At 47.1% G+C, this 24,448-nt stretch overlaps 1 protein-coding gene across 1 annotated transcript in view; it reads left to right on the plus strand.

Annotated features, from left to right (window-relative positions):
- The window catches only part of MYO7B (myosin VIIB), a 94,401-nt gene that overhangs the window by 23,866 nt on the left and 46,087 nt on the right, over positions 1 to 24,448 (plus strand). Inside the window, exons 6-19 of the mRNA XM_050965249.1 lie at positions 1,570 to 1,691; positions 3,331 to 3,473; positions 3,568 to 3,681; positions 6,824 to 6,977; positions 7,962 to 8,038; positions 8,400 to 8,519; positions 8,755 to 8,897; positions 10,663 to 10,873; positions 14,068 to 14,203; positions 14,463 to 14,623; positions 18,363 to 18,500; positions 21,737 to 21,889; positions 22,457 to 22,555; positions 23,094 to 23,188. Coding sequence (XP_050821206.1) covers positions 1,570 to 1,691; positions 3,331 to 3,473; positions 3,568 to 3,681; positions 6,824 to 6,977; positions 7,962 to 8,038; positions 8,400 to 8,519; positions 8,755 to 8,897; positions 10,663 to 10,873; positions 14,068 to 14,203; positions 14,463 to 14,623; positions 18,363 to 18,500; positions 21,737 to 21,889; positions 22,457 to 22,555; positions 23,094 to 23,188 — 1,866 coding nt within the window. The remainder of the gene's footprint in view (positions 1 to 1,569; positions 1,692 to 3,330; positions 3,474 to 3,567; positions 3,682 to 6,823; positions 6,978 to 7,961; positions 8,039 to 8,399; positions 8,520 to 8,754; positions 8,898 to 10,662; positions 10,874 to 14,067; positions 14,204 to 14,462; positions 14,624 to 18,362; positions 18,501 to 21,736; positions 21,890 to 22,456; positions 22,556 to 23,093; positions 23,189 to 24,448) is intronic.

Raw genomic sequence — 24,448 nt, forward strand, 5'->3', positions numbered from 1 at the left:
AATGTGTGTCCAAGCATATCAGCTATGTTTGCACAAATGGATGCATACATAGTTTCAGAGACAGGGCTGATTTCCACCTGCATATTTGTGCTGTGATTTTTGTACGTGGACCCTTACCAGAAATATTTAGCAAGAAAAAGGGATCAAGAGCCTGCTCCCTTGCACATGTTTATATTTCCAAACCCCATCATTTCCCTACCAAGCCCTCTGAGTGCAGCAGGACATTCTATACAAATAGTCTCTTTATAAATAGATGGAGAATGGGAAGCCTGAGTACATTGTCCATAGCTGGGAAGGTATCTTCTTTACCTTTGGAAGGTAGCCATTATGTTTAAAGATTACTGTAGCAATCTGGACTCACCCCTGCAGCACCTCCTGCTGGTCTGTTCTGGAAATTAGCTCATTCCAGCCTGGAGCACCCTCTGCAGGCCAGTGATCCACCTGTTCTCTGTCCCCCATGTCGCCCTCTGGACCCCAGTGCCCTGTTTACCTGGGGTGCTGCCCCCTGGTAGTAATCTCTTTCAGCCTCAGGGTCTCCCCCTCTAGGGGAACCCCCACCTAACCTCAGTATAAGGCTACTGCCAGTCATTGTCTAGCCCCCACACCCTGGGGCAGACTGTAGTATCAGCCTACTCATCACTGGCAAGGTTGGGTTTGGACCTGCTGCCTTTCCCTACCCCTGGGCTGCCCTCTGCAACCCCCAGTACCTGTTGGCCTTATCCTAGGCCACAGCCTGGGGCTTTCCAGGCTGGAGCTCCCCAGCTCTTCAGCCTGTCCCCAGCCCTGCTTCACTCAGGTACTCTGTCCTTAGCTCCCTGCAGCCAGGTCCTTCTCCCTCTACAGGCAAAGGAAGACTCACTGGGCTCCTGGCTCACAGCCTCTTATAGGGGCCAGCTGGGCCTGATTGGGGCTTGGCCCCAGCTGAGCCCACTTTCCCTAATCACCCCAGGCTTCTTGCCCCAGCCACAGCCCTCTCCTGGGCTGTTTTCCACCCCAAAAGGCAGGAGCGGGTAACCACCCCACTATAATTACATTTAACTTTCTGAAAGCAGAGATTGTCTCTGAGAAGGTTCATCTCCCCTCCTAAAACAAGACAAGAGAAATGTTATCTTTATCCTACAAAGGTATTTCCTGTACTTGTTTTCCGTTCATCTTTTGCGCAAGGAGCTGGGTAATCTCAGTGCAATGATGTCTCTTGCTAGCAGAGGAGATACTGGGAACAAGAAGTTAACATACTAAAACCAGCACAGATAGTACAATAAGGTACTAAAGATGAAAGGCCAAATTTTATTTCTCCTTCATACTGGAGCCAATCTACTAGCATCAGTGGATTTGCACTTGTGTAACTGATGGAACAATTTAGCCCTTAACATTATAGTACAAAGAATAGCTTCACTTCAGTGAATGAGATGGTGAAAGGTAAGCCTCTCACTCCCTATGAGACTAAGGACAGTCCCATAAAATGGAGAATATCCATGAATTCTTACCCTGGTCTGCCATTTTTTTCCACTGTAGCAGAGAAAAAGAAACCAAGACACTGATTTACCACATTTATGTTTTGGATTCCAGTGGAGAATCTGGAGCTGGGAAGACTGAAAGCACTAAACTGATACTGCAGTTTTTAGCTGCTATCAGTGGCCAGCATTCCTGGATTGAGCAGCAGATTCTGGAGGCCAACCCCATTCTGGAAGGTAGGTTATGTAGCTAAGATAACTGATTCACCATAACACCAGTGATTTCGATGGATTTATGCCACTGTAAAGCTGGAGTAATGGAGTAATGTCTCAGGGCCATTGAAGCGGCACAGCAGCTGAACTCCTTAAAGCCTCAGTGATGTAGTGGTTGACCAAGGAATCTACAAGGAATTTTGGCAAAGTCTGCAGAGAGTTTTCCCCAAAATCTGTGTGGTTCATCTGAGATTTTGCCCCAGATCTGCAGGGATTTTGACTCAACACTATTCCCACATGTTAAAACTAGATATTCTAAGATGCAAGGAGAGTCACTCAACATTTTTAAGAAGCTCGATCTATTGGTCTTATCTAAGAGAAGAGTAAGAGGTGATTTGATCATGGTGTATAAGTACCTACACAGGGAAAAGTTTTCAGATAAGTCTTCAGTCTAGCAGACACAGGCATAACAAGATCCAGCCATTGGCTAGAAGCTTAAACTGAGTAAATTCAGGCTAGGAATAAGGTGCAAATTTTTAACAATGAGGGTAATTAACCATTGGAACAGGTTATTTGGAGTGATGGGTTCTCCATCAGTGTCTTTAAAATCAAGATTGGATGTCTTTCCAAAGTATACGTTCTAGCTCAACCACAAGATGAGGGATAAGGTCAGGGATTGCTTCCCTAGGGAGGCACAAAAGTTTCTGTGGGTGTGGGGCACTGAATTGAGAACCTGTGGCAAGGTGTGGATGGTTGGGGTTGGGAAGGACTTATTGAAGGTGTGACAAGCTTGGTGTTAGAGTAGGGCTAGTCTAAGCAATTGCGGAAGGGTTTTGCAAAGAGGAAGGAATCATGCTGGGGAAAAATGGGGGAGTTATGGTGAGGGGTAGGCATGCACTTGCACTACTCTGTAGGAAGGGGGTTGGCTGCGGGAGATTGTATCTTCCCACACAGGGCTGATGCAAGGATGTTTCGCGCCCTAGGCGAAACTTCCACCTTATGCCCCCCCCTGCACCTCCGCCCTGAGGTGCCCTCCTTGCAGCTGATTGGCACCGCAAGCCTGGGACGCAGGAGAAGTGAAGCAGCCACAGCATGCTCGGGGAGAAGGTGGGGCAGGAGTGAGTTGGGGCGGAGAGTTCCCCTGCATGCTGCCCCCTGCTTAGTTGCTGCAGGCGACCCGCCCCACACTCCCCTGCCCCAGTTCCTTCCACCTAAATGCCGGCGGTGACCGGGGAGGCCGAAGATCCAGCCACTGCTGTGCCTGCCAAAGAAAATGGTGCCCCCCAAATCCTAGCTCCCTAGGCGACCGCCTAAGTCGCCTGAATGGTTGCACCGGCCCTGTTCCCACAGGATCTTCCCACAGCTTTGCAGCCTCCCCACTTCCCATGAAGGGAGATCTGGTGTCCTCTCCCTACCTACATGAGAAATTTCGGGCCCACTTGCTTCCACGCACAGCTGTCTGCCTCTCTGTTCAGCTGAGTGTAGGATGGAGTCTGGGGCCTGCCATTGCCAGTGTGAGTCAGATCACATGGCACTTGGAATCTGGAGCTCACCAGGTGAAATGCCAGCAGCAAGACCAGGTAGTCTGAAAGTGACATTGGCATGCCCTCAGCCGGAGTAAACTCAGTGACTCTCTCTGTCCTACACTCCCTCCCACCGCCAGCCTTTGGAAACGCCAAGACAATTCGAAACGACAACTCAAGCCGCTTTGGGAAATATATCGACATCCACTTCAACCGAAGCAGTGTGATCGAAGGAGCCCGGATAGAGCAGTTCCTTCTGGAGAAGTCCCGGGTTTGTCGGCAGGTAAGGGCTCATCTGGGAGTCAGTGCTAACTCTGCTTCTGTTTTATGAGACCGCACTGACAGGCCTGTCCCCTGGGGTACTTCTCTCATTACAGGCTCCGGAGGAAAGGAACTATCACATATTTTACTGCATGCTAATGGGGATGAATCTGGAGCAGAAGAAGATGTTGAACCTGGGCACTGCTTCAGAGTACACCTATCTCACCATGGTAAGATGCACCTCCCTCTGCTGCCATCGCCTTGAGCATTGGGTTCCTCATGCTGGGCCGCTCTCATGTGTCACAGCAAAAGTGAGTGCAAGAGGGCTGGTTCTCACATGCCTAGAGTGAAAGAAGAATTAACATTAAAAGCTACAGTGTCCTTTAAGATTTTATTGTACTGTATCCACCACTGGGTGCAACTTATGGCTGTTAGAAGCTATCCGTCAAGAGCAGCCTTAAGAAAGATCAATAGCATCTTCAATTGGCTCCTCAGTGCCAGCCTTTGCACTGCAGTCCAGTTTCGGGTGACTGCCGTTGATCTCCCAGCTGGGAGAACACAAGGCCTGGATGTATTTCTCAGAGAAAAGGAATTAACGGGTACAAAATGTTCCTTTATTTCACAGCTGAAGCAACACCAGTAGCCATGGTCCTTATCTGTAGGGCCTTGCAGAAATAACTCAGTAATACGGTTCTCTCTTTAATCTGGGGTAGCTAAGATAAAGTTCCCAGTATGTTTTCCAGAGAGTTTCCCCTGTGGGATGTGAGGATTCATCTTGGGGGAGACCGCTGAAAGTACTGAGTGGTTTAACAGCACCACCACCATTGACTTTCAGTGGCATTTGTGCTTCTGAGCAGATTTGGAAATCCACCCCCAGTTTGGCCAAGTTCTTCACGCTCAAAACATGAGCTGAGCCGCTTTGCTCTGTGACTTGGACAAAAATGAGGAAAGAAGGAATTAGGGCCCAGTCCAGCAGTATTCATGCCACAAACTTCAGTGGGAGCAGGGTTGGGCGCCCAAAAAACAAAGCTACTCAGCTAGGGGAGGCTTTTGTAACCATAGGCCTGAATGTTTACAGAAAGCCGTGGAGCTCTGCGTTAAAGGATGGGAAGAATCTCACTAGCTAGGACATGCCTGCAGTTCCTTTTGGCCATTCGCATGCATGACTGCCATGGGCTCAAATGATGCTGCCCCTAAAGGAAAGTGCCCCTGTGTGACATTGGCCCAGGGAGTGAGAGTGGATTCTTCAGCTTGTTGATTACAGGAATGAAATGACTGAGGACAAAGTGATAATGTGGTCCGCACTTATTACTGCAGTTCAAGTACTGTGTATTCCATGAAGGGCTGAAGTCCTTTTAGCTCAGTGATGAGTGCAGTAAAATACTTAGATAGGAAGATTAGATCCAGGGGAAATGCTCTCATGGTTTTTGTTGTGCTCAGCTATTGGTGCAAATAGCTATTCTTAGCGCTATAAATAGAGATGCACATAAGGACACTTCACTCTTCCTGCTGCCACAGCACTGCATTGCCCAGGACTCACTGACCCAGCAGACATGCCCTACACCATGGGCAAGCCCTGAATCAGTTATTTATATGTAAGGTAGCAAAGAGCAGAGCGCTGAGTTGTGCCAGGCAGGCTTTTGCTGAAGACCTTTCTCTTGTTGTTTATGGATCGTGCTGTTCAGTGTCTTGTGCTAGATTCTGCTGTTCTGATTTTGCAAAGGTATTTTCTACCACTATCCCAGCCCTGCCTGTCTTTATTTCTCAAATGGGGGTTATTCCTACTGACTAGTGCCATGGAATGCTTGTACAGGGCAGAGGAGAGCTACAGCAGGGGCAGGAAAAGACATGTGACCTCAAATCTGCCCTAAGAAACATTGCAAATGTATCCCATGGTGATCCCCGCAAGTGGGTGGACTGCTGAAAGTTACGTCTCCTCTTTCCCTGCTCCAGAGCAGCCTTTAATGTAGCAGGTTGTTGAAGCAGCCCCTGGCCTAAGCTTCTCTCTCCTCTTCCCATATTACTCAGCTCAGCCATGGAAGCATGTGCTGTTTGACCTCAGAGACCCACTAATGGACGCCTCATCCCACTACTGACAGAAGGTGTGTAGCCAAGTGTTTGACTACACTCACCGTTCGCTCGTAAAAATGTTCAGGAAAGCCAAATGCATTGTCTAAAGACAACGCAGCATAACATGAAAAGGAAACATCTATTCTATACCCTTCTTCCAGGAAACCATTCTTATCCTACAGCATGTTCACCTTACACAGTAGGTGTGGTTCAAAGTGCCATCCTCAAACCTGCTTCTGTTTATATTGTGCATGTGTGCCAGCTAACAGCCCCCTCTATTCACTTTAAGTTTCAGTCTAACCCACTCGTTAGCTAGGTTTGTCCCTGGTAGCTCTCTGTACTTTCCCATATCTCGTTTTGAATGCTGTATTCCCAGTGCTGATGAGCCCTGGAGTTACACCCTCCCCGTACCTGGCACACAGTGTATTCATGCATCTCTGCTTTGACAAGTTTCCTATGTTCTAATGCCAAAGCTGACTTCAGCTTTGCAAAGTGGTGTGCGAGGCTTGACATGCAGGGCCGGCTTTAGGCCTATTCCACTAATTCCCCCGGATCGGGCCCCACGCCTAAGAGGGCCCTGCGTCCAGTGAGAATCCCTTCCCTGGCTAGAGGCGCCTTTTTAATTTTTACTCACCTGGCGGCGCTCCGGGTCTTCGGCAGCATTTCAGTGGCGGGTCCTTCACTTGCTCTAGGTCTTCGGCAGCGGGTCCTTCAGTGCCCCTGAAGACCTGGAGCGAGTGAAGGACCCACCGCCGAAGCGTCGCTGAAGACTCGGAGCACTACCTGGTGAGTATAAGCCCCATGTGTTGTTTTACATGTGTGTGTTCTTTTTATTTTTTTTTTTAGTCATCCCTGCCGGGGTCCCGTCAAAACTGTTTGAATTGGGCCCCGCACTTCCTAAAGCCGGCGCTGTTGACATGGGTGAACAGAACTGTGGGAAGAGCATAATCCATTCAGTTAACATAACTTCTCCCACCACCCATGTACATAATGTATGTTAGATTAATATCATGCACATCATACCTATTCACATGGTGTATACTATGCCTAACAGATGCATATTGGCTAACACCACTCCAAGCAATGTGTCACCTTCTTTTGAGTGGACCTGAAGAAAGAAACTACCATGGAAAAGGGAAATTTAAAAAAAAAATACAAGAGTTTGTATCTTGGGTCTGTAACGAGCAGCCTACGAGGCAGTTCTGTTATATATGTTTTGTTTTGCAGCCTAAAGGCTGCTATGCTAGGTCTGTGTTAATAACCAGATTATTTCCCTGTGCCTATGAATGTGCTGTCATACAGGGTGACTGCACTTCTTGTGACGGCCGTAATGATGCAAAGGAATATGCCCACGTCCGCTCTGCTATGAAGGTCCTCATGTTCTCAGATTCTGAGCACTGGGACATCAGCAAGCTGCTGGCTGCTATTCTGCACCTGGGGAACGTCGAGTTTGAAGGTAAACCCAGCACTGCCTGCAGCTAGGTCTTCCCTTCATCTCAGTGTTTAAAGTCGGTGGGTCACTATCTGCCTTCTTGTCTAAGGGCCAGCTCGTGGCTGTCTGCCAAACAGGTGTGGATGGCGATTGGGGTTTTGGAAGGGCAGCAGCTGCAGACAATAGAAGTACTGGTGGGTGAGCTGACTGAATTCTGTTCTGAGAGGGGACCCTGTTACTATTTTCACTGTGAGACAAGGTTGCCAGGCGTATAAAGAGGCCCCCTCACATTCACTGAGGCATTAAATAACACCGTGCCCTGGCACGAATGATAATGAAAAGGACTCTGTGAGCTAGGGGGAAGGGAGAGGCTGAGGCCACGTCTTCACTGGCAATATTAAAGCGCTGCCATGGCAGCGCTGCTGTAGCTGCACTTTAACATGGCTCCCTCAGAGCTCTAAAAAAATCACCTCCACAAGGGGAGTAGCTCTCAGCTTTGGGAGCGTGGCTCCCAGCACTGGTGCACTGTCTACACTGGCACTTTACAGCGCTGAAACTTGCTGCACTCAGAGGGGTATTTTTTGACGCCCTGAGCGAGAAAGTTGCAGCATGGTAAAGTGCCAGTGTAGGCAAACCCTGAGTCAGGGTTATTGTGGAAACTCAGAATTCTCTGAGTTGGGTTTGATTCAAATTCCAGCCTTAGCATTGCACTGAATGCATTCTGTAGGTGACTCTCACAGCCTCTATTCAGTGTGATCTGATTAATCTCAGCTTGGGAGGTTCTCAGGGCAGTGACTTTCTCACTCGGGCCAGGGCTACACTACAGACTGCCGGCAGAGCTCTGCTGGTGTGGACATGGCCTGTGTTTCTGTACAGTGCTCCGCCCAAGATCCTGCTCCTGGCCTTGGATAGTACAGCAGTACAAACAGTAACAATACAGCCATGCACCATAGTGGTAGTGACTTGTACTGTGTGTGTATACTGAGCTTTGTGGTTTCCTCTTCCCAGCTGCTGTGTATGATAACTTGGACTGTTCTGATGTGCTGGATTCTTCACACTTTTCTGTAGCAACCAAACTGCTTGAGGTACCGGATTCTCATCTTCTCTCACTAGCTCTCTGGTTTGTTCCCCCTTCTGGGAGGGTGGATTGTTGGCACGTGTGCTTCTGTGGAGAGGTTGTTTATGGTGTTTTCCTTTTGTGCAGTGTCCTCTTGTCACTGCTAATGCTCACAGTGATGCCCCTCCAGACTGAGAGCTCTTTCTCTATATAGGCCCCAGGAACAGCTATTTTTCCTGTGACAGTAGGCCACAGTACCAGTCAGACAGCCTGTCTCTGCTTTCCCCACTTCTATCTTACACGCCTTTTCCTGAGTCAGACTCCTCCCGTCTTTGCCAGGTCTGCTTTATCTACATTGAATGATCCAGCTGCAGTAATTATTCCTACAGGTGGACTCCGGAGAACTGCAAAACAGCCTTACAAACCACTCAATCATCATCCGAGGAGAGAGCGTGTCCATGCCCCTGAGTGTTGCCCAGGCTGCTGATGGGAGAGACGCCTTTGTGAAGGTAAAGGAGTTCACCCCCTCCAAGTGTGCATTGCATTGATGCTTTTCAAAGAGTGTGAATGCTTTCAGAGCTGGGTCTACTGACTGTCTGAGGGCCTAGTTCTGCAAACACTTATCACTGGGCCCTAGATCTTGCTACACTGAGCGTGCATGTTGACTTCATTCTGAACAGCAAGCACAAGGCCAAGTAGGGTTTGCATTATTGGGCCTTTACCGCCTTTTCAACTCTTCCGCAGGGAATCTATGGCCACCTCTTCTTGTGGATAGTAAATAAGATCAATGCTGCAATTTTCAACCCACCTTCTCAGGATTCTAAAAGTTTGCGCAGGTCCATTGGGCTTCTGGACATCTTTGGTTTTGAAAACTTTAACACCAACAGGTAGGATGTTCCAGATTCATTTCTGTCAGGGAAAGTGACAAATAGTAGACATAAAGGTAGGGAACAAATGAATTAATTTGCTCATTCATTGTCATCTTTGTGATCAAAGTAAAGATAGTGTTTGCTTCCATCACTGAATTTTCCTAGCGATGATCATGATGCACATTCCTGTGCTGGCTTTTCCTGCCACACAAATGCCATTACCTTTGCTGAGCTATGTTGCACAGCACAGGGGTTCTCCAACTTCATCATAGCATGGATCACATCTTAATGGAGATCATGTTGTGGACACCTCACGTTCCCATTCCCTGCATGCTTTCCTCTTGCCCAGTCTTCTCCTGTACATGGTTTCAGGCTGCTTGATTTCCCTGCTCCTGTGGACATGCTGCCCAGATGCCTCTTCCTCCTGGACATAATGCCCGTTGTCTCTTTCCCATCTCTCCTGGACATTCCTCTCCCATTGGTGGCTTCAGGCCCCAAGGGCAGCTTCTGTTTCCTCTTAAGTAGCAGTGGTCCTGTCACGGGGCGACGACTCACCGGCACGGCACCTCCTACTGGTTGTCCAGGGAATTAGCTCTTTTCCAGCTCCGAAGCGCCCTCCGCTGGCTGATGTCTCACCTGCCACTGGCCCTGTGCTCCTCCTGGACCCCGGTGCCCTTTGCCAATGGGTTCTGCCCACTGCAGCAACCCACAAGCCCTGGGTCTCCCCTCCCAGGGGAACCCCCAACCCCCTATCCCCACCTCCCCTCAGTGGATACTGCCAGTCATCATCTAGCCCCCGCTCCCTGAGGTGGACTGCAGTCTATAAACCACTCATCATTGGCAAGGGGGGTTGGACCAGCTGCCTCTGCCTATCTCTGGGCTGCCTCTCTGCAGCCCCAGTATCCCTTTGTGGGCCCTTAACTAAGCCTGCAGCCTGGGGCTTTGCTAGGCTCCCTCTGCCTCCTTGTGTCCAGCTCCTTCTAGGGGCACTGAGGCTCTATGGTAGGGAACAAGCAGGACACAAGGAGGAGAGCCAGCACCATATAACCAGCCAGCTTTCCACAGACCATCAGCAAATGCTGTGCAGACCATGAACCACTGGTGGTCTACATATTAATGTACCAAATATGCCACACCTGGGATAAAGCCCAGGGAGCATGTGATCAGTATCACATTTCTGTATGCTACCTTTAATGCAATATGTGATAAATCTGGCTATATTATGATGGTGCCTAATAATTAATAATAAATAATACTATTTACTATTCCCGAAGGTCACAGTCCAGATCAGGGCCTCATGGTGTGCAGACACACCAGCACACAAAATCCTTGCCCCCAAGCATTTACAAGACCAGATGCATGAGTGACAAATAAAAGGAAGAAGGGTGGCAGAGAGGACAAGAGTAAGAGGAATCTAATCACACACCTATTCAGGCTAGCTAAGCACATACAGGCTAGCTAGGCACACAACCAGGAAGCTCCTAAGAGTCTCTGTAAAAAACAAAACAAAATATAAAATGAAACAATCTGTCCTGCCAGCCACACACTATATGAAGAAGGAGTCTGTTGCATGTGAGTTGTTGGACATGGTGATATGTGCCCAGATAGAACAACATACAGCAGGGGTGTTCATTAACAGTGTGAAATGGTATCACCTAAACTATAACAGTGTTCCCTGTATGCATGTATCGAATATAGAGTGTCAGATAATACTGTCCAGTGATAGTGATGGTACCAGGTAACATGGAGATGACAGTGGATTCCCCATGCTGTTCCCCTGCAGCTTTGAGCAGCTCTGTATTAACTTTGCCAACGAGCACCTTCAGCAGTTCTTTGTGCGCCATGTCTTCAAGCTGGAGCAGGAAGAATACCTTGCGGAGCATATCTCCTGGAGCCACATTGACTTCACAGACAACCACCAGGCTTTGGAAGTGATCGCACTCAAGCCCATGAACATTGTCTCCCTCATTGATGAAGAAAGCAAGTTCCCTAAGGTGAGAGCCTTATTCTGTCTGGTCTCTTGGCTTCACACAGAGGGCAGCTGCCTAGAAAGCTCTTCTGAAGGGACTGTGAGCTGGTAAGACCCAGTGAGAGTCATCTCCCCACAGAAGTCCCTTCACTACCTTTAGTGTCCTCTCCAGTTGCAACCCAAAGGGGAAAGTCCATGAGATTAAAACTCTTGTGCACACTGTAAATGGTTCCCTGGTTGACTGTGTGCCAGACAGTGCTTACAGGTGGGATGAGTTGCTGCTCCAGAATTCTTCGGGGCCAGAATATTTATGGCCCTTATAGACTCATAGATTCCAAGGCCAAAAGGGACCTCTGTGACCATCTAGTCTGACCTCCTGTATAGCACAGGCCATAGAACTTCCCCGAAATAATTCCTAGAGATCTTTTAGAAAAATATCCAAACTTGATTTAAAAATTGTCATTACAAGACAATTGAGAATCCATGACAACCCTTGGTAAATGGTTCCAATGGTAAATTACCTTAATTGTTAAAATGTATGCCTTATTTCCAGTCTGAATTTGTCTAGATGCAACTTCCAGCCATTGGATCATGTTGTACCTTTCTCTGCTAGACTGAAAAGCCCATTATTAAATATTTGTTCCCCAAGTAAACACTTATAGATCGTAATCAAGTCACACCTTAACCTTTTCTTTGTTAAAATAAATAGATTGAGCTCTTTGAGTCTATCATTATATGTCAGGTTTTCTAATCCTTTAATCATTCTTGTGGCTCTTCTCTGAATCCTCTCCAATTTATCAACATCTTTCTTGAATTGTGGACACTAGAGATGGACACAGTATTCCAGCAGCAGTCGCACCAGTGCCAAATATAGAGGTAAAATAACCTCTGTACTCCTTCTCAAAATTCCCCTGTTTATGCATCCCAGGGTCATATTAACTCTTTTGGCCACAGCGTCACACTGGGAGCACATGTTTGGCTGATTTTCCACCACAACCCCCAAAGCTTCTTCAGAGTCACTGCTTCCCAGGATAGATAGTCCCCCATCCTGTAAGTAAGGCCTACATTCTTTGTTCCTAGGGGTATGCATTTACATTTAGTCAAATAAAAAGCGTATTGTTTGCTTGCACCCAGTTTACTAAGAGATCCAGATCACTCTGAATCAGTGATCTGTCCTCTTCATTATTTGCCACCCTCCCCCAATTTCTGTATCATCTGCAAACTTTATCAGTGATGATTTTATGCTTTCTTTCAGGTCACTAATAACAAAATTTAAGAGTGTAGGGCCAAGAACCAATCCATGTGGGACCCCACTGGAAACTCATCCGCTCAATGACAATTCCCCATTTACAATTATATTTTGAAATTTATCAGTTAGTCAGTTTTTTAATCCATTTAACGTGTGACATGTTAATTTTCTATCGTTCTAGTTTTTTAATCAACATTTCGTGCCTTATAGAAATCTAAGTATATTACATCAACCCTTTTACCTTTATCAACCAAATCTGTAATCGCATCAAAAAAGAAATCAAGTTCATCTGACAGGATCTATTTTCCATAAATGTTGATTTGCATTAATTATCTTACTTTCCTTTAATTCTTTATTAATCGAGTCCCATATCAGCTGCTCCATTAGCTTGCCAGGGATTGCAGTCAGGCTAACCAGCCTATAATCACCCAGGTCATTCCATTTACCCTTTTAAAAAATTGTTACATTAGCTTTCTTCCAGTCTTCTGGTTCCTCAGTTCTCCAAGACTTATTGAAAAACAACATTAACAGTCTAGCAAGCTCTTCAACCAATTCTTCTTAAACTCTTGGATGCAAGCTAGCTGGACCAGATTTTTAAAATGTCTAACTATAGCAGCTTCTGTTTAACATCCTCCAGAGATGCTAGTGGAATGGGAATTGTGTTATCATCACCACAGAATGAGACTATAGCATCTGTTTTCTCCCCAAATACAGAACAGAAATATGTATTCAACACTTCTGCCTTTTCTGAATTACTATTGATAATTCTACTATTTCCACCTAGTAATGGACCAATATCATTGTCAGGATTCTTTTCTTTCCCTTATTATATTTAAAAGACTTCTTCTTATTGGCATTAATGCTGCTGTCCATAGCTGCCACCTTGTGCCTCTTTGCTTCCCTTATCAATTTTCTACAAGTCCTAATTTCTGATTTATATTCATTACTATTAACATCCCCTTCCTTCCATTTGTTATAATATAACAAATATATGTATTTGCCTTCACTTCCACTCTATTTTTTATTTTTTTAACCATCACAGCCTTCATCCTCAGTTTTGGCTTTTTGGGCATCTAGTATGGTATTCTTAAATGATGCAGTTATGCCAGGTGGTAAAAGCACAGAAGCTGAAGAGCATCCCCCATGCTCTCTGCATGCTCCAGGAAAAGGATAATCACAACTGCAGTCCCTGCACTCAGAAGAGCAAAGGGTTTGCTCCCTCTTTATTATCTCAAGGGCCCATGACACTTCAAAGAGCACAGCTCTGCCTGTGCTGTCTGCCACCCCAAGGAGGAGGAAGCTGTTGACAGCATCCCTTTAACAACAGCATTATCCTGGTGGGTTTTTTCCCCTCACTGATGAACTGTAATGAAAACGATATGCTTAATGACAAGCATCCGACTGACTGCCAGCCTACCAAACTCATCCGTTGAGCTTCCCAGATGATTGGCAGATGCAGGGCAGAATCCTGACTGTAGCCTCCAGAGCTGCATAAGGGCCAGGGGAAGGAGAGCGGTGCCAGCCTCATGGAGGGCCTCTGTGCCACTGAGCCTGTGCTGGGCAGGAAGGCTCAAAGAGGCCAGGGGAACATTCTCTCAAGCAATTCTTACTGCCTCTTGCACACCTTTGGTGATCTTCTAGCAGGTGACCTCAGTGGAGTCAGTGGTGGTGATTCTCTGGCCCCAAGGTAGCAGGACACACTCACTGGTGCTGTGAATTGCCAGTGGATACTCTAGCTAGGCCCTGTCTTTGTATTTGAGAGATGGTGCCTTGCCCTACTGCTGGATCCAGGTGCTCCTAACAACACTTTCCCTCTCTCTCACTCCAGTGCAATCATCCAGTGCAGGTCCAGATTTAACCCTTTGTTATCTCCAAGCACTATTTTTTTTTTTTTTTGCTCGGACTGTAGAGGCCAGTGCTTGCAGAGAGAATCTGCTTCACTCCTGCCTCTTGGTTGTGTTTGTTCCTAGGGCACTGACGCCACTCTGCTAAACAAAATCAATTCCCATCATGGGAAAAGCAAAGTCTACATCCCACCGAGGAGCGTCCATGACACCAAATTTGGTATCAACCACTTTGCTGGGATTGTCTGTTACCAGTCAAAAGGTAAGAACACTTCTCTGTACAAGCACGGTCCTCCTCAGAAGCAAAGAGAGGAGAGTGCCTCTCCCCTGAAGCAGCTGCACCATGGGTCATTGTCCTCTCTAGGGTGCTAGATTCACATAGCCTCCTGCTTGCTAAGCAGAAGGCAAGAGGATTCATTTAAATTGAGCTGCAAGTTACGGTAAATTAGGTTTATTTTAGAGTGGCAGCCTGGGATCAGAGCCAGCGCAGATGATGAGGTTATTTTATTTCTGACCTACAGGTTTCCTGGAGAAGAATCGTGACATGCTCAGCTCCAACATAATGCAATTGGTTTACTCTTCCAAAAACAAATTCCTGAGGCAGATCTTCCAGGTGGAAACAACCGTGGCTACATTAGGCCGTGGGAGCATAAAACATCTCAGAGCTGAGCATACCCTCAAGGTTGGCTTTCTTCCACTTAGTTAAAAAAAAAATCGGAAGTGTGCATGATTATATTTAGCCTTCCAAATGGTCTTACATTCTGTCTGCAAACTCTTCTTTTTCCCTTGAGCAATTTGTGCACTGGTAGAACAGCTTGCATGATCAACTGGAATCCTGAGTTATTGCCATGAACTGCTACGATGCCAACCCAAAACTCAGAGTAACAGGGGCCTTAGCACTTCCTCTCCCTGAATGGCCCATGTGGAGGCTATATTCAGGCTCGCGTCGAAGCATTTGAGCTGTGTGTCTGAGTGGAGGTGGCATGGAGAAAATCATGACTAAAGGCATGCATTGTAAATCCAGACGCTCCTTTTAATTGAAGCAAAGTGTGACGAGGCACCATGCTAGAGTGAATACAACTCTAGGAGCAGACAGACAACTGGCAATTGATAAGTCCCAGGATAGCTTGTTGGGAATCTCAGAACTTCATGTGGGATCATTTAAGAGTATCATAGGACGTGATCTGGGAGTGGAGCATTGTGCAGTCCAGACACTGTGTATGGGATCATTCAGACAGCCAGTCCAGAATAAAATATGAGTCCTGTGAACTACATCCTAGGAGCCCTGTCCCAGATACTGCTGTATTGAATGGCAAGGTTGTAATGGGGTGCACATACCTCTCGCAAGCACCTCTGGTCGAGTGTGTGTTTCTTCTCAATTTTCTCCACTCACGGTGCCCTGTCAGCTGCTGAACTTGTCAGGCAGGTCTTCGAGGACTCAGGCCTTTGGCTGAGTCTCTCACAGTCCATGTGCAAAACCAAACAAATCCCTTCTGGGGCACACAATCCAAAATGTCCCCCATGTCCTACACCCTCCCTGGGCTCAGTCTTTAACCATCCCAACAGGGCCCATCCCAGTACCCTTGCTTGGTCCAGTGAGGTTGCAAGGCTCCTACTCTGGAGTTGAGCACTGCCCTGAGGACTTTTTCCCTGAGGTCGCCTTGCCTCTACTTGAGTCCTCAGTGACCCCAGCTTTCCTGCTGAGCCACCCCTCTTGGACTCAGTTTGCTGACCACAGCTCCCCACTGAGTCAGTCCCAGTGCAGCCCTCTTCCCTGCCAGGGGCAGCTCCAGGCCCCAGCACACCAAGCGCGTGCTTGGGGCAGCAAACCGCGAGGGGTGCTCTGCCGGCGCCGCAAGGGCGGCAAGCAGGCTGCCTTCGGCGGCTTGTCTGCGGAGGGTCCGCTGGTCCCGCAGCTTCGGAGGACCTCCTGCAGACGAAGCCGCGGGACTAGCAGACCCTCCACAGGCAAACCGCTGGAGGCAGCCTGCCTGCCGTGCTTGGGTTGTCAGAATCCCTGGAGCCACTCTTGGTCCCTGCAATGCTACGGCTGTAATTCCCTTCCTTAGGGAACAGCCACTTCCCTCAGTGGCTGTGTGTGGGTGTCCCGGTCCCATTCACTGCTCTGGGTCCCAACCCAGGGACACTTTAATCCTTTCGCTGTGTCCCTTTACTAATTGCTGCTCTATGTTTCCCTGGACTGCCCATCTTAGTTGAGTCCCAGCAGTCAGCCAGAAGTTCCTTCCTCACTCCCCTAGTCCCTGCCAGTAACTACCTGCTTGGTCCCAGCAGCCAGTCAGAAGCTCTTCTCAGGCTCCCCCAGTCCCTGACAGTAACTAATCCAGTGTTTCTCAAATGCAGCCACCAGGGGCTTTTCTTGCGGCCACAGCCCCCTGGGCTGTGATGAGGTGGGGGTGGGTGGCAATATGAGTGCCTGCATTTGAGAAACCAATGGGTGGCCCTCCCCTCCCGCTCCCCCTCCCTGCTGCTCCTGGATGCACTGCCTTGATGTTGATTGCTGGGACTGCAAGCAGAGGTGTCTGCGGGCAAGAGCCACGTGCCTCCGCCTAGGAGCCGGCCCTGCTGCTGGCTGCTTCCAAGGTGCAGCCTGGTCTGCAGTGCCAGGGCAGGCAGGAAGCCTGCCTTAGCACCGCTGCTGACCGGGAAGTCACTCGAGGTAAGCCCATGCCCCAACCCTACAGCCCAATCCCCTGCACCAGCCCTGAGCCCCCCCAAACCTGGAGCCCCTTCCTCTACCCCAAACCCCTCATCCCTGGCCCCATCCCAGAGACTTCACCCCCACCCCCCTGCACCCCAACCTCCTGCCCCATCCCAGAGCCCCCTTTCACACCCTGAACCCCTCATTCCCAGCCCCACCCCACAGCCCTCACCCCCACAACCCAACCCTCTGCACCAGCCCTGAGCTCCTCCCACACCCCAAACCCCTCATCCTGAGCTCTGTTGGGTCACGGGCATCAACAATTTTCTTCAACTGGGTTGCCAGAAAAAAAGTTTGAAAGCCACTGCTCTAAGGCACTCTGAGGAAATATTTTCCAAAAGTACATGTGTTTCGCCACGGGAGGGCAGTGTTGATCCATAGGTAAAGCTGCAGAAGTGCTCAACGTTAGATGCTAAGTGTGAATGTTTAGAGAGGAAAGACGATCAGAATGGATTTGCTTATGTGTAACAGCAACATGGGCTAATGGAGTCTGTGGTTCCCCAGCCTCAAAGAAACCTTCTGTCACACAGTTATTAGCTTCTTGCTCTGAAGAAGCCCTGTACTAAAAAACAAAGAAACAATTGCAATGGAACCCTGCGGTAGGTAGGAATCTTAACCGCTGAGGATAGGACAAGAAGAAATGGGCTTAAATTGCAGCAAGGGCAGTTTAGGTTGGACATTAGGAAAAACTTCCTAACTGTCAGAGTGGATAAGCACTGGAATAACTTGTGTAGGGAGATTGTGGAATCTCCATTATTGGGGATTTTTAAGAGCAGGTTGGACAAACATCTGTCAGGGATGGTCTAGATAATGCTTAGTCCTGCCTTGCTTGAGTGCAGGACTAGATGACCTCTCAAGGTCCCGTCCAGTTCTATGATTTGAACAGAGTGTCACTATAATGGAATGTGCAGTTTTAACACAATGGAAAGCTGAGATTAACTCCCACTACAATGCTCTGTGTAGCAAAGACTGTAGAAAATTCTGCTCCCACTTAGGCAGGTGAAAACTGGCAGTAACTAAAATAAAGGTGCATTTCCATTGGAGTTGCACCAGTGGAACAGAGAGCAGAATTTGGCACTGTTGCTATAAGCAAAGGACTCTGTATTTAGGACCATATGCAGATCAGCTCTTAACTTTTCACTATGTATTCTGCATATTTTTACCATTTCACTATTTACAATAGCAATAATGACCTTGGAGTTAGACTTCTGTGGCTAATGGCTGGCTGGGAAGCCGTGGACCCTCAGCCTGGCCAGCAGGGCATGAACTGCCAGGTAATGCCTAGCCTGGAGGTCAGTATTGCTTATGTACATGCTGTTTCCTATCAAGCTCACAAGCACACACACATTAATTACCATTGCAATAATAACCTGGTACATGCAAAGGCAGGTCCTATAACATACCCAGAACTTGTCCGCAGAGAAGGATCCTTGCCCTTGGTACACACGATGGGTAGGACTTTGCCACTCCCACGCACACTGAGCAGAACTTTACTCATGTGAGTAATCCCAGTGAGCGCAGGGGGGTTACTGGCACAGGTAAGTACAGCGTAGAGTAAGGATGGCAGACCTGGCCCCTAGTGGGTACAGAAACAGAAATTAGGGGACTGTCAAAAAATATGTTTCTCTTTCCAGGAACACACAGCGACGTTATTAGTGGGCCTATGGGAGATAAGAATCATGTATGTGCTTATTCTCTCCAGGGCTCGGATACCACCAAACGCCTGTCTACATTAGGTGGTCAATTCAAACAGTCTCTGGAGCAGCTGATGAAAATCCTGGGGAGCTGCCAGCCGTACTTTATTCGCTGTATCAAACCCAACGACTACAAGAAGCCTTTGGTAATACTTCAAAAATACTAGATCAACGTCTTACCTGCAGTAACGTTCGTGTTTAGAGGGAAAGTGACTTAGCAGAAATCCTCAGTTGCTGCATAGCATCTTGTATTTCCACCTTAACCAAGAATAGCTGGATTTCTAAGGTGGCTGTAATAAAAAAGGCAATAGTACAGAGTGGCTTTAATTTTAAAGGGCCCCTGCAAAAGGTTTTGGAGTGATGTATTGCAAAACCAGGAGTGAGGAATATACTGAAACATTATAACAGCCACTCTTGTGCCTGCAAAGCAGAGAATTGGGAGGGTTTTAACTAACAACAAATAGGGAAAGGGAAAAAATATAACTATGGGGCCAAAAGTGATCATACTGAGGGACAAAGGTGTTGGTGTTTAACATGGAGAAGGGCTATCTGAGCAGTGTCACAAGGGAAGAGGGAAAGTCTTGCAGTTACGACACTGGACTGAGTCTCAGGAAATCAAGACTTGGTTCTGCCCCAGACAGGGCCGGCCCTACCATTTTTGCTGCCCCAAGCAGAGAAAAGGTAAATTTAAAAAAAAAGCCACCCGAACTGCCAAAGCAAAAAAAATAAAAAAGCCGCTCGGACTGTGCTGCCCCAAGAATGGACAGAATGATGCCGCCCCTTGGCATGTGCCGCCCCAGGCATGTGCTTCCTCCGCTGGTGCCTGGAACTGGCTCTGCCCCCAGACTCCCTGTGCAACCTTCATCTGTCCATGCCTCAGTTCCTTCGTTTGAATTGGGGACAATAGCACTGTGCTACCTCAGCTGGTGTGCTAAGAGTCAACAGAGAGGAGGTGCTCAGAGATTGCAGTGATGCGGTCTATAGAAAAACCTAGATCAAATGGAATTAAGTTCTATGTTGCAAGGTCCAGCACCGCCCAGGTGCAATTATCTGCCAAGCTAGGAAGCGATGATGGGATCGTCCTTACTAGAACCTCCCAACTAGCCAATGGACAGACTACATTTAAAACACATACGTGGGCTTTGCACTCACAATCTTGTATCTTTTCAAAAACCTGCATCAACCTGCTGTGGGCATCTAGGGTTTGGTCCAAAGCCCACTGAGGTCAGTGAGAGTCTTCCTAAGGACTTCAGTTGGCTTTGATCAAGCCTCTAGTGACCAGTGTTTGGCAGATGTAAATTCGGGGGGGGGGGGGGGGGGGCAGAGCTCCTTTGACAAATGTGTGTCCACCTTAGTTTTGGAAACAAAAGGCCAACTCAGCTGCTCTATTGAGTCAATGGAGTGATGTCAGCTTGCAATAGCTGAGGATCTGGCCCAGAGACAGAGAAATACAAATTTTAAAAAAAGAATTGGCCATGTATTGACTCACACACTGGCTGCGCTGTGGTTACCTGAATGGAGCACATCATTTGGTTATGCTGAGTCTTCTCTTGCAAACTGCCATGTGTTTTCAATTCCCATTGACTTCAGCAGACATTAAGGGTGCTCAGAACCTCCTGGGAGGTGCTCAGTGTCTTGCCGAATTTAGCCATAGAGTGGTCTAATCATATCAGACCTGATCCAACTCCCTTTTAAAGTCTGTAGGAAGGCCATCATTGCTTCAATGGGACATAGACTGGGTCCTCGCCTCCAACAGGAAACAGGGCTCAGGTTGCGACGAAACAATAATGGAACGACTTCTTCCATACTGCCATGCACACCAAGGCCTTGACCCTGCCAGCTTAAGCCTGTGCTTACCTGTTAGTACGTGACTAGTCCCACACAGGTCACTGAAACTACTTGCCTGCTTAAAGTGGGTCAGCCTGGGCAGGATGGGATCCTGTGGCATAACTGCTGTCACTTGGAGGGGTGTATCCCTGTCTTTCGTCCAGTAGCCCTGAAAAGTTACAGTTACTGTGCACCTCTCAGCCGGCACATGTCCCACCACAGCAGAGGTAGCCACAAGTAAGCATGCCAGTGCCGGTGGTATGTTTCTGTTTTCTCAGTCTATGTGTGATTTGGACAGAATAACTACAGAGGACTGAAGGGAAAAAAAAAAAAACCTGCCCACCCTCAACTGTTCAAAGTAGCCGGTGAGTATCTCTTCACTGGTACTTGATGGTTTGTTCATATTTACATCAGGCAAGAATTCTGAGATCCTGTCCCTTATCTACTCACTGGGGCTGGCTATCATTATTCAGGATGTAAGGAAGTTCACTTCTTAAAGTAACCTCTTTAGACCCCTGATCTTAACACTTCGCAGTTCATAAAATCCTGCCCTTCCCCTCCCTTAGTCTCTGCAGCTTGTAGGAAAGGCCCTTTAAGGGGTTACAATTTCCAAAGTGACATTTTACAAACAAACTATGCACAAAAACTATAGCACTAGACCACACTACGTGAGGCCTGAGGCTCCAGGGTCTTGCCGCTTGTGCTGTCACTGACACTTGTGCAAAGGCAGAGTACAACCCTACTGGGCTGATTTGGTAGCATTTGACAGCCACTTGTAAAGGGGTCAGTGACTACACAGGTGGAAGTCTGTGGTGAATCGGGCCTGGTTTGTGTCATCTTGGTTTCTTTCAGCCCTTGTGGTTGCAGTGGGGATGTTAAGCACTCTTGGTGGAAGTTTCAGGGATGTCCAGATTTTATATTTGCTTGCTCAGATTGGGTCTTGCCTTCAGAGTTACCCATTTCATACACCTATCTGGCAATCTGAATGCCAAGGTATGGGATGTCCTGTGTACATGCTCACCTTTGAGCACTGAGCCCAGAGTATTATGGATGACTTTAAGGTGTGGCTTTTTAAAGGACCTCACCTGAATCTCTAATTTTGTTCCTTTGATAAAATGCAGGCACAATTTTGCAGGGGCAGTTTCTGATCTGTAGATATCTCACTGGTTTGCAGGATCAGTTAGGAAGTCAGACCAATAAGTGTCACAAATTGTTCCTGCAGTTATTTGTTACCTACAAAAGCAGACCCACAATTTCTCATGGGTCTAAAAGTGCAGATGTGGAATTGGAAATGGCCTTTAAAAATCAGACCTAAAGTAAATGGATCATTTCTGCTACTGGCATGTGCAAATATGCAGTTCCACAGAAGTCCTTTTCTTACACCAGCAATGAATTTGGTGCATTGACTTATATAAAAAAGGCAATTTAAAAAGAGAGTAGTATCTCATTTTGAAACCATCCTGGTATCTGCAGGAGTCGGCAGATGCTCTCTAAGGAACATTACATGAACAACTTGTTTCTGTGATAAGTTTTTTTCATGTGTCTGTCCTTTCAGTTGTTCGATCGGGAGCTGTGTATCCGACAGCTGCGCTATTCGGGAATGATGGAAACCATTCGGATTAGGAAGGCTGGCTATCCAATGCGCTACAGCTTTGCAGAGTTCTTTGAGAGATACAGAGTCCTGCTGCCAATGTCCGCTCGAGAACAGGTGTGCCCACAGGAACTTGATTAATGCTAACTGGACTTTTCCTGATGAGGCATTGAGAGTAATATACTTTGTTAGGTTTTAAGCCTCAAATGGTCTCAGCTCACTGCTCACATATACTGGAGCACGTGGCTAACCAGGGTTTAAATACCTTTATTCTTCATGTTCACGTTCCCTTTAGCTCAAGCAGTAATGGCTCATGCTGTTAGATCCAGAGGGCCTGAAATTCCTGAAAATATCCCAGCCAAGCACATCATTCCAAAATCTAAAACACTTTCATTCTCCGCATCCTCATTTCTGAGATCTCTCTGTGCTGAGAAATTAAGATGCCCCTGGCTTTGGATACTGGGACTTCTCAGAACAAACACAAACATTCCTCCTGCTCTTGGTCCTGGAGCCCTTTAAACCCAAGCCATTTGTGCTATTGGCACTCTCAATCCTGAAGCCTCTCAGACCTTGTAAATTTCTGATCCTCACGCTTTGAAATGCCAGGGCCATAGATGTTTAGATCCTGCAACTTCTATATTTCTAACCAAGCCCCAATCAATGACAATGATTTTTCCCCATCAGCTGCAGGATGATGCTCGTCGGTGCTGCATTTACATTTCTGAGGTGATTCTAGGGAAAGATGAAGACTGGAAAATTGGAAGAACCAAGATTTTCCTCAAAGTAAGTAATGAAGGCTGTTTGCTACCTCTTAAGGTAAAAAAAAAAAAAATTATGAGTGCCTCATAGGAAAGCTTGAATTCTCAGTTAAGGAGAACTAAGTCAGCGATGCCGAGTTCTAATGTGAATACTCTCCGAGACTGGCTCTTTGGCCCTTTATACAAAATAGCTCAGCAGGTATCGCTGTGCCACCAAATGGCTCGTCCCATAAGAGGCTGATTCACTCACCCACTCCCATTTCCCATTCGTGCAGTGGAACAGTGCACTGCACTTCATAACTCCCTGCTCAGGCCCTGAGGGTACAGAGCATGTTATAGTGTGGGCATACTGTACGTCTGCAGATGCCTACAAGCAAGCATAGTGGGCCAGGTGCTGCATAAACTTCCTTGTCCAGCTCTGAGAATGTACATTGAAGCCAACTCGCAGCACGCCTGCAAGTTCTGGGCCCCTTCAGCACAGATGCTGTCCTTTGTGTCAAGTTTCTGGTGGTTCTGTGTTGAAACCATTAAATCAATGTATATTTGTGACTCTTTTTAAACAGGATTATCACGATATGGTATTGGAGGTGCAGCGAGACAAGGCGCTCACTGAAAAGGCCATTCTGATCCAGAAGGTGCTGAGGGGATTTAAGGACAGGTAAGTGCTTTTAAAGAGCACGAGAATTCGTAGTTGTATAAATTCTCATCAACTATTCTCCTCCTTGGGGTGCATTATAACATAAGTAAAGCACTGACTATATCAGTCCGCAGCTTCCATTGGACTTAAATTAGATTCCTCTGGCACTCAGATAATATACTGATTGGGCCACGTAAATAGATAGGCAAAGATTTTGCTCATAGATTTGTTATGTTTTCTGATTCATTTTATCTCTGCCTTACAAAATCCAGTGGTGCTGTACATGGCACCCTGCATGCATGTGAAAGAATGATCAATAAATCCAGCTGGAAGGAGGATTTGCATTGATCAATTTCTAGTAAACAATGGGCTAAATTTCAGTGCATGAAATCCTACTGCAGTCAGTGTCCTCTTTTAATCTGCAGATTGACCCTATTCAGTTATTCTCCCTCCCAATGTAGGATTATTCCCTGTAGTTATGGTTCCTAATGTTTTGTCCAGTTCAGTTTAAAAAGTCAATGTATGTCAAGTTTACTTACCTACTAGTACACAGCCATCCTCAGCTGCTCAGATTCCTTAAAGGTTTGATTTATCACTTATTAATCTAACTCTGACCAATCAAAGTGTGTTTTAGGGAACAGTTCTAACTATGTTTGAGAATGTGTCTGTCAATGAATGTGCAATACGGGTGTCATCCACCCTGCATTTACTGGGAGAGCTTTCACTGTAGGAAGTTTGCTTATTCAGATGGGTTTTGCAAACATTATCAGTTATAACTCAAGTTCTAAGCATATGGTGATCAGATGCATAGGGTTAACTTAACTAGGTCTGATTTCTGGAAACTGGACCACGTGTTCAGGGGTCACATCTCCAATGCATTCCACAGAGCATGTGGCCTGAAAATTACTGCTGAGAACATTACTGGAGCATCATGGATCAATCAATAGGGATTACTGGTACTTACCTTAGACTCTCCTCTCTATTAGCAAGTGGATTCAGAGTGCATATGACAGGATTTTGGATATCTTGTCTAATTCACTCTGCTGCTTTACTTGCGCTAAGAGCTGAGTAGCAGGGTGAATCTCTGACTAGTGCTATGCAAGGGGTCAGACTAGATGATCAGAATGGTCTCATCACTTGGACTGAGGTGGAGATGGACATAGAAGACGGAAGGGTGGAGAGTCTCTGGGTTAGGCTAAAAGGGGTAAAAAACACAGGTGATGTCGTGCTGGGAGTCTACTACAGGCCACCTAATCAGGCGGAAGAGGTGGATGAGGCTTT

This window comes from Gopherus flavomarginatus, chromosome 8, assembly GCF_025201925.1.
Source record: "Gopherus flavomarginatus isolate rGopFla2 chromosome 8, rGopFla2.mat.asm, whole genome shotgun sequence".
NCBI lineage: Eukaryota > Metazoa > Chordata > Testudines > Testudinidae > Gopherus > Gopherus flavomarginatus.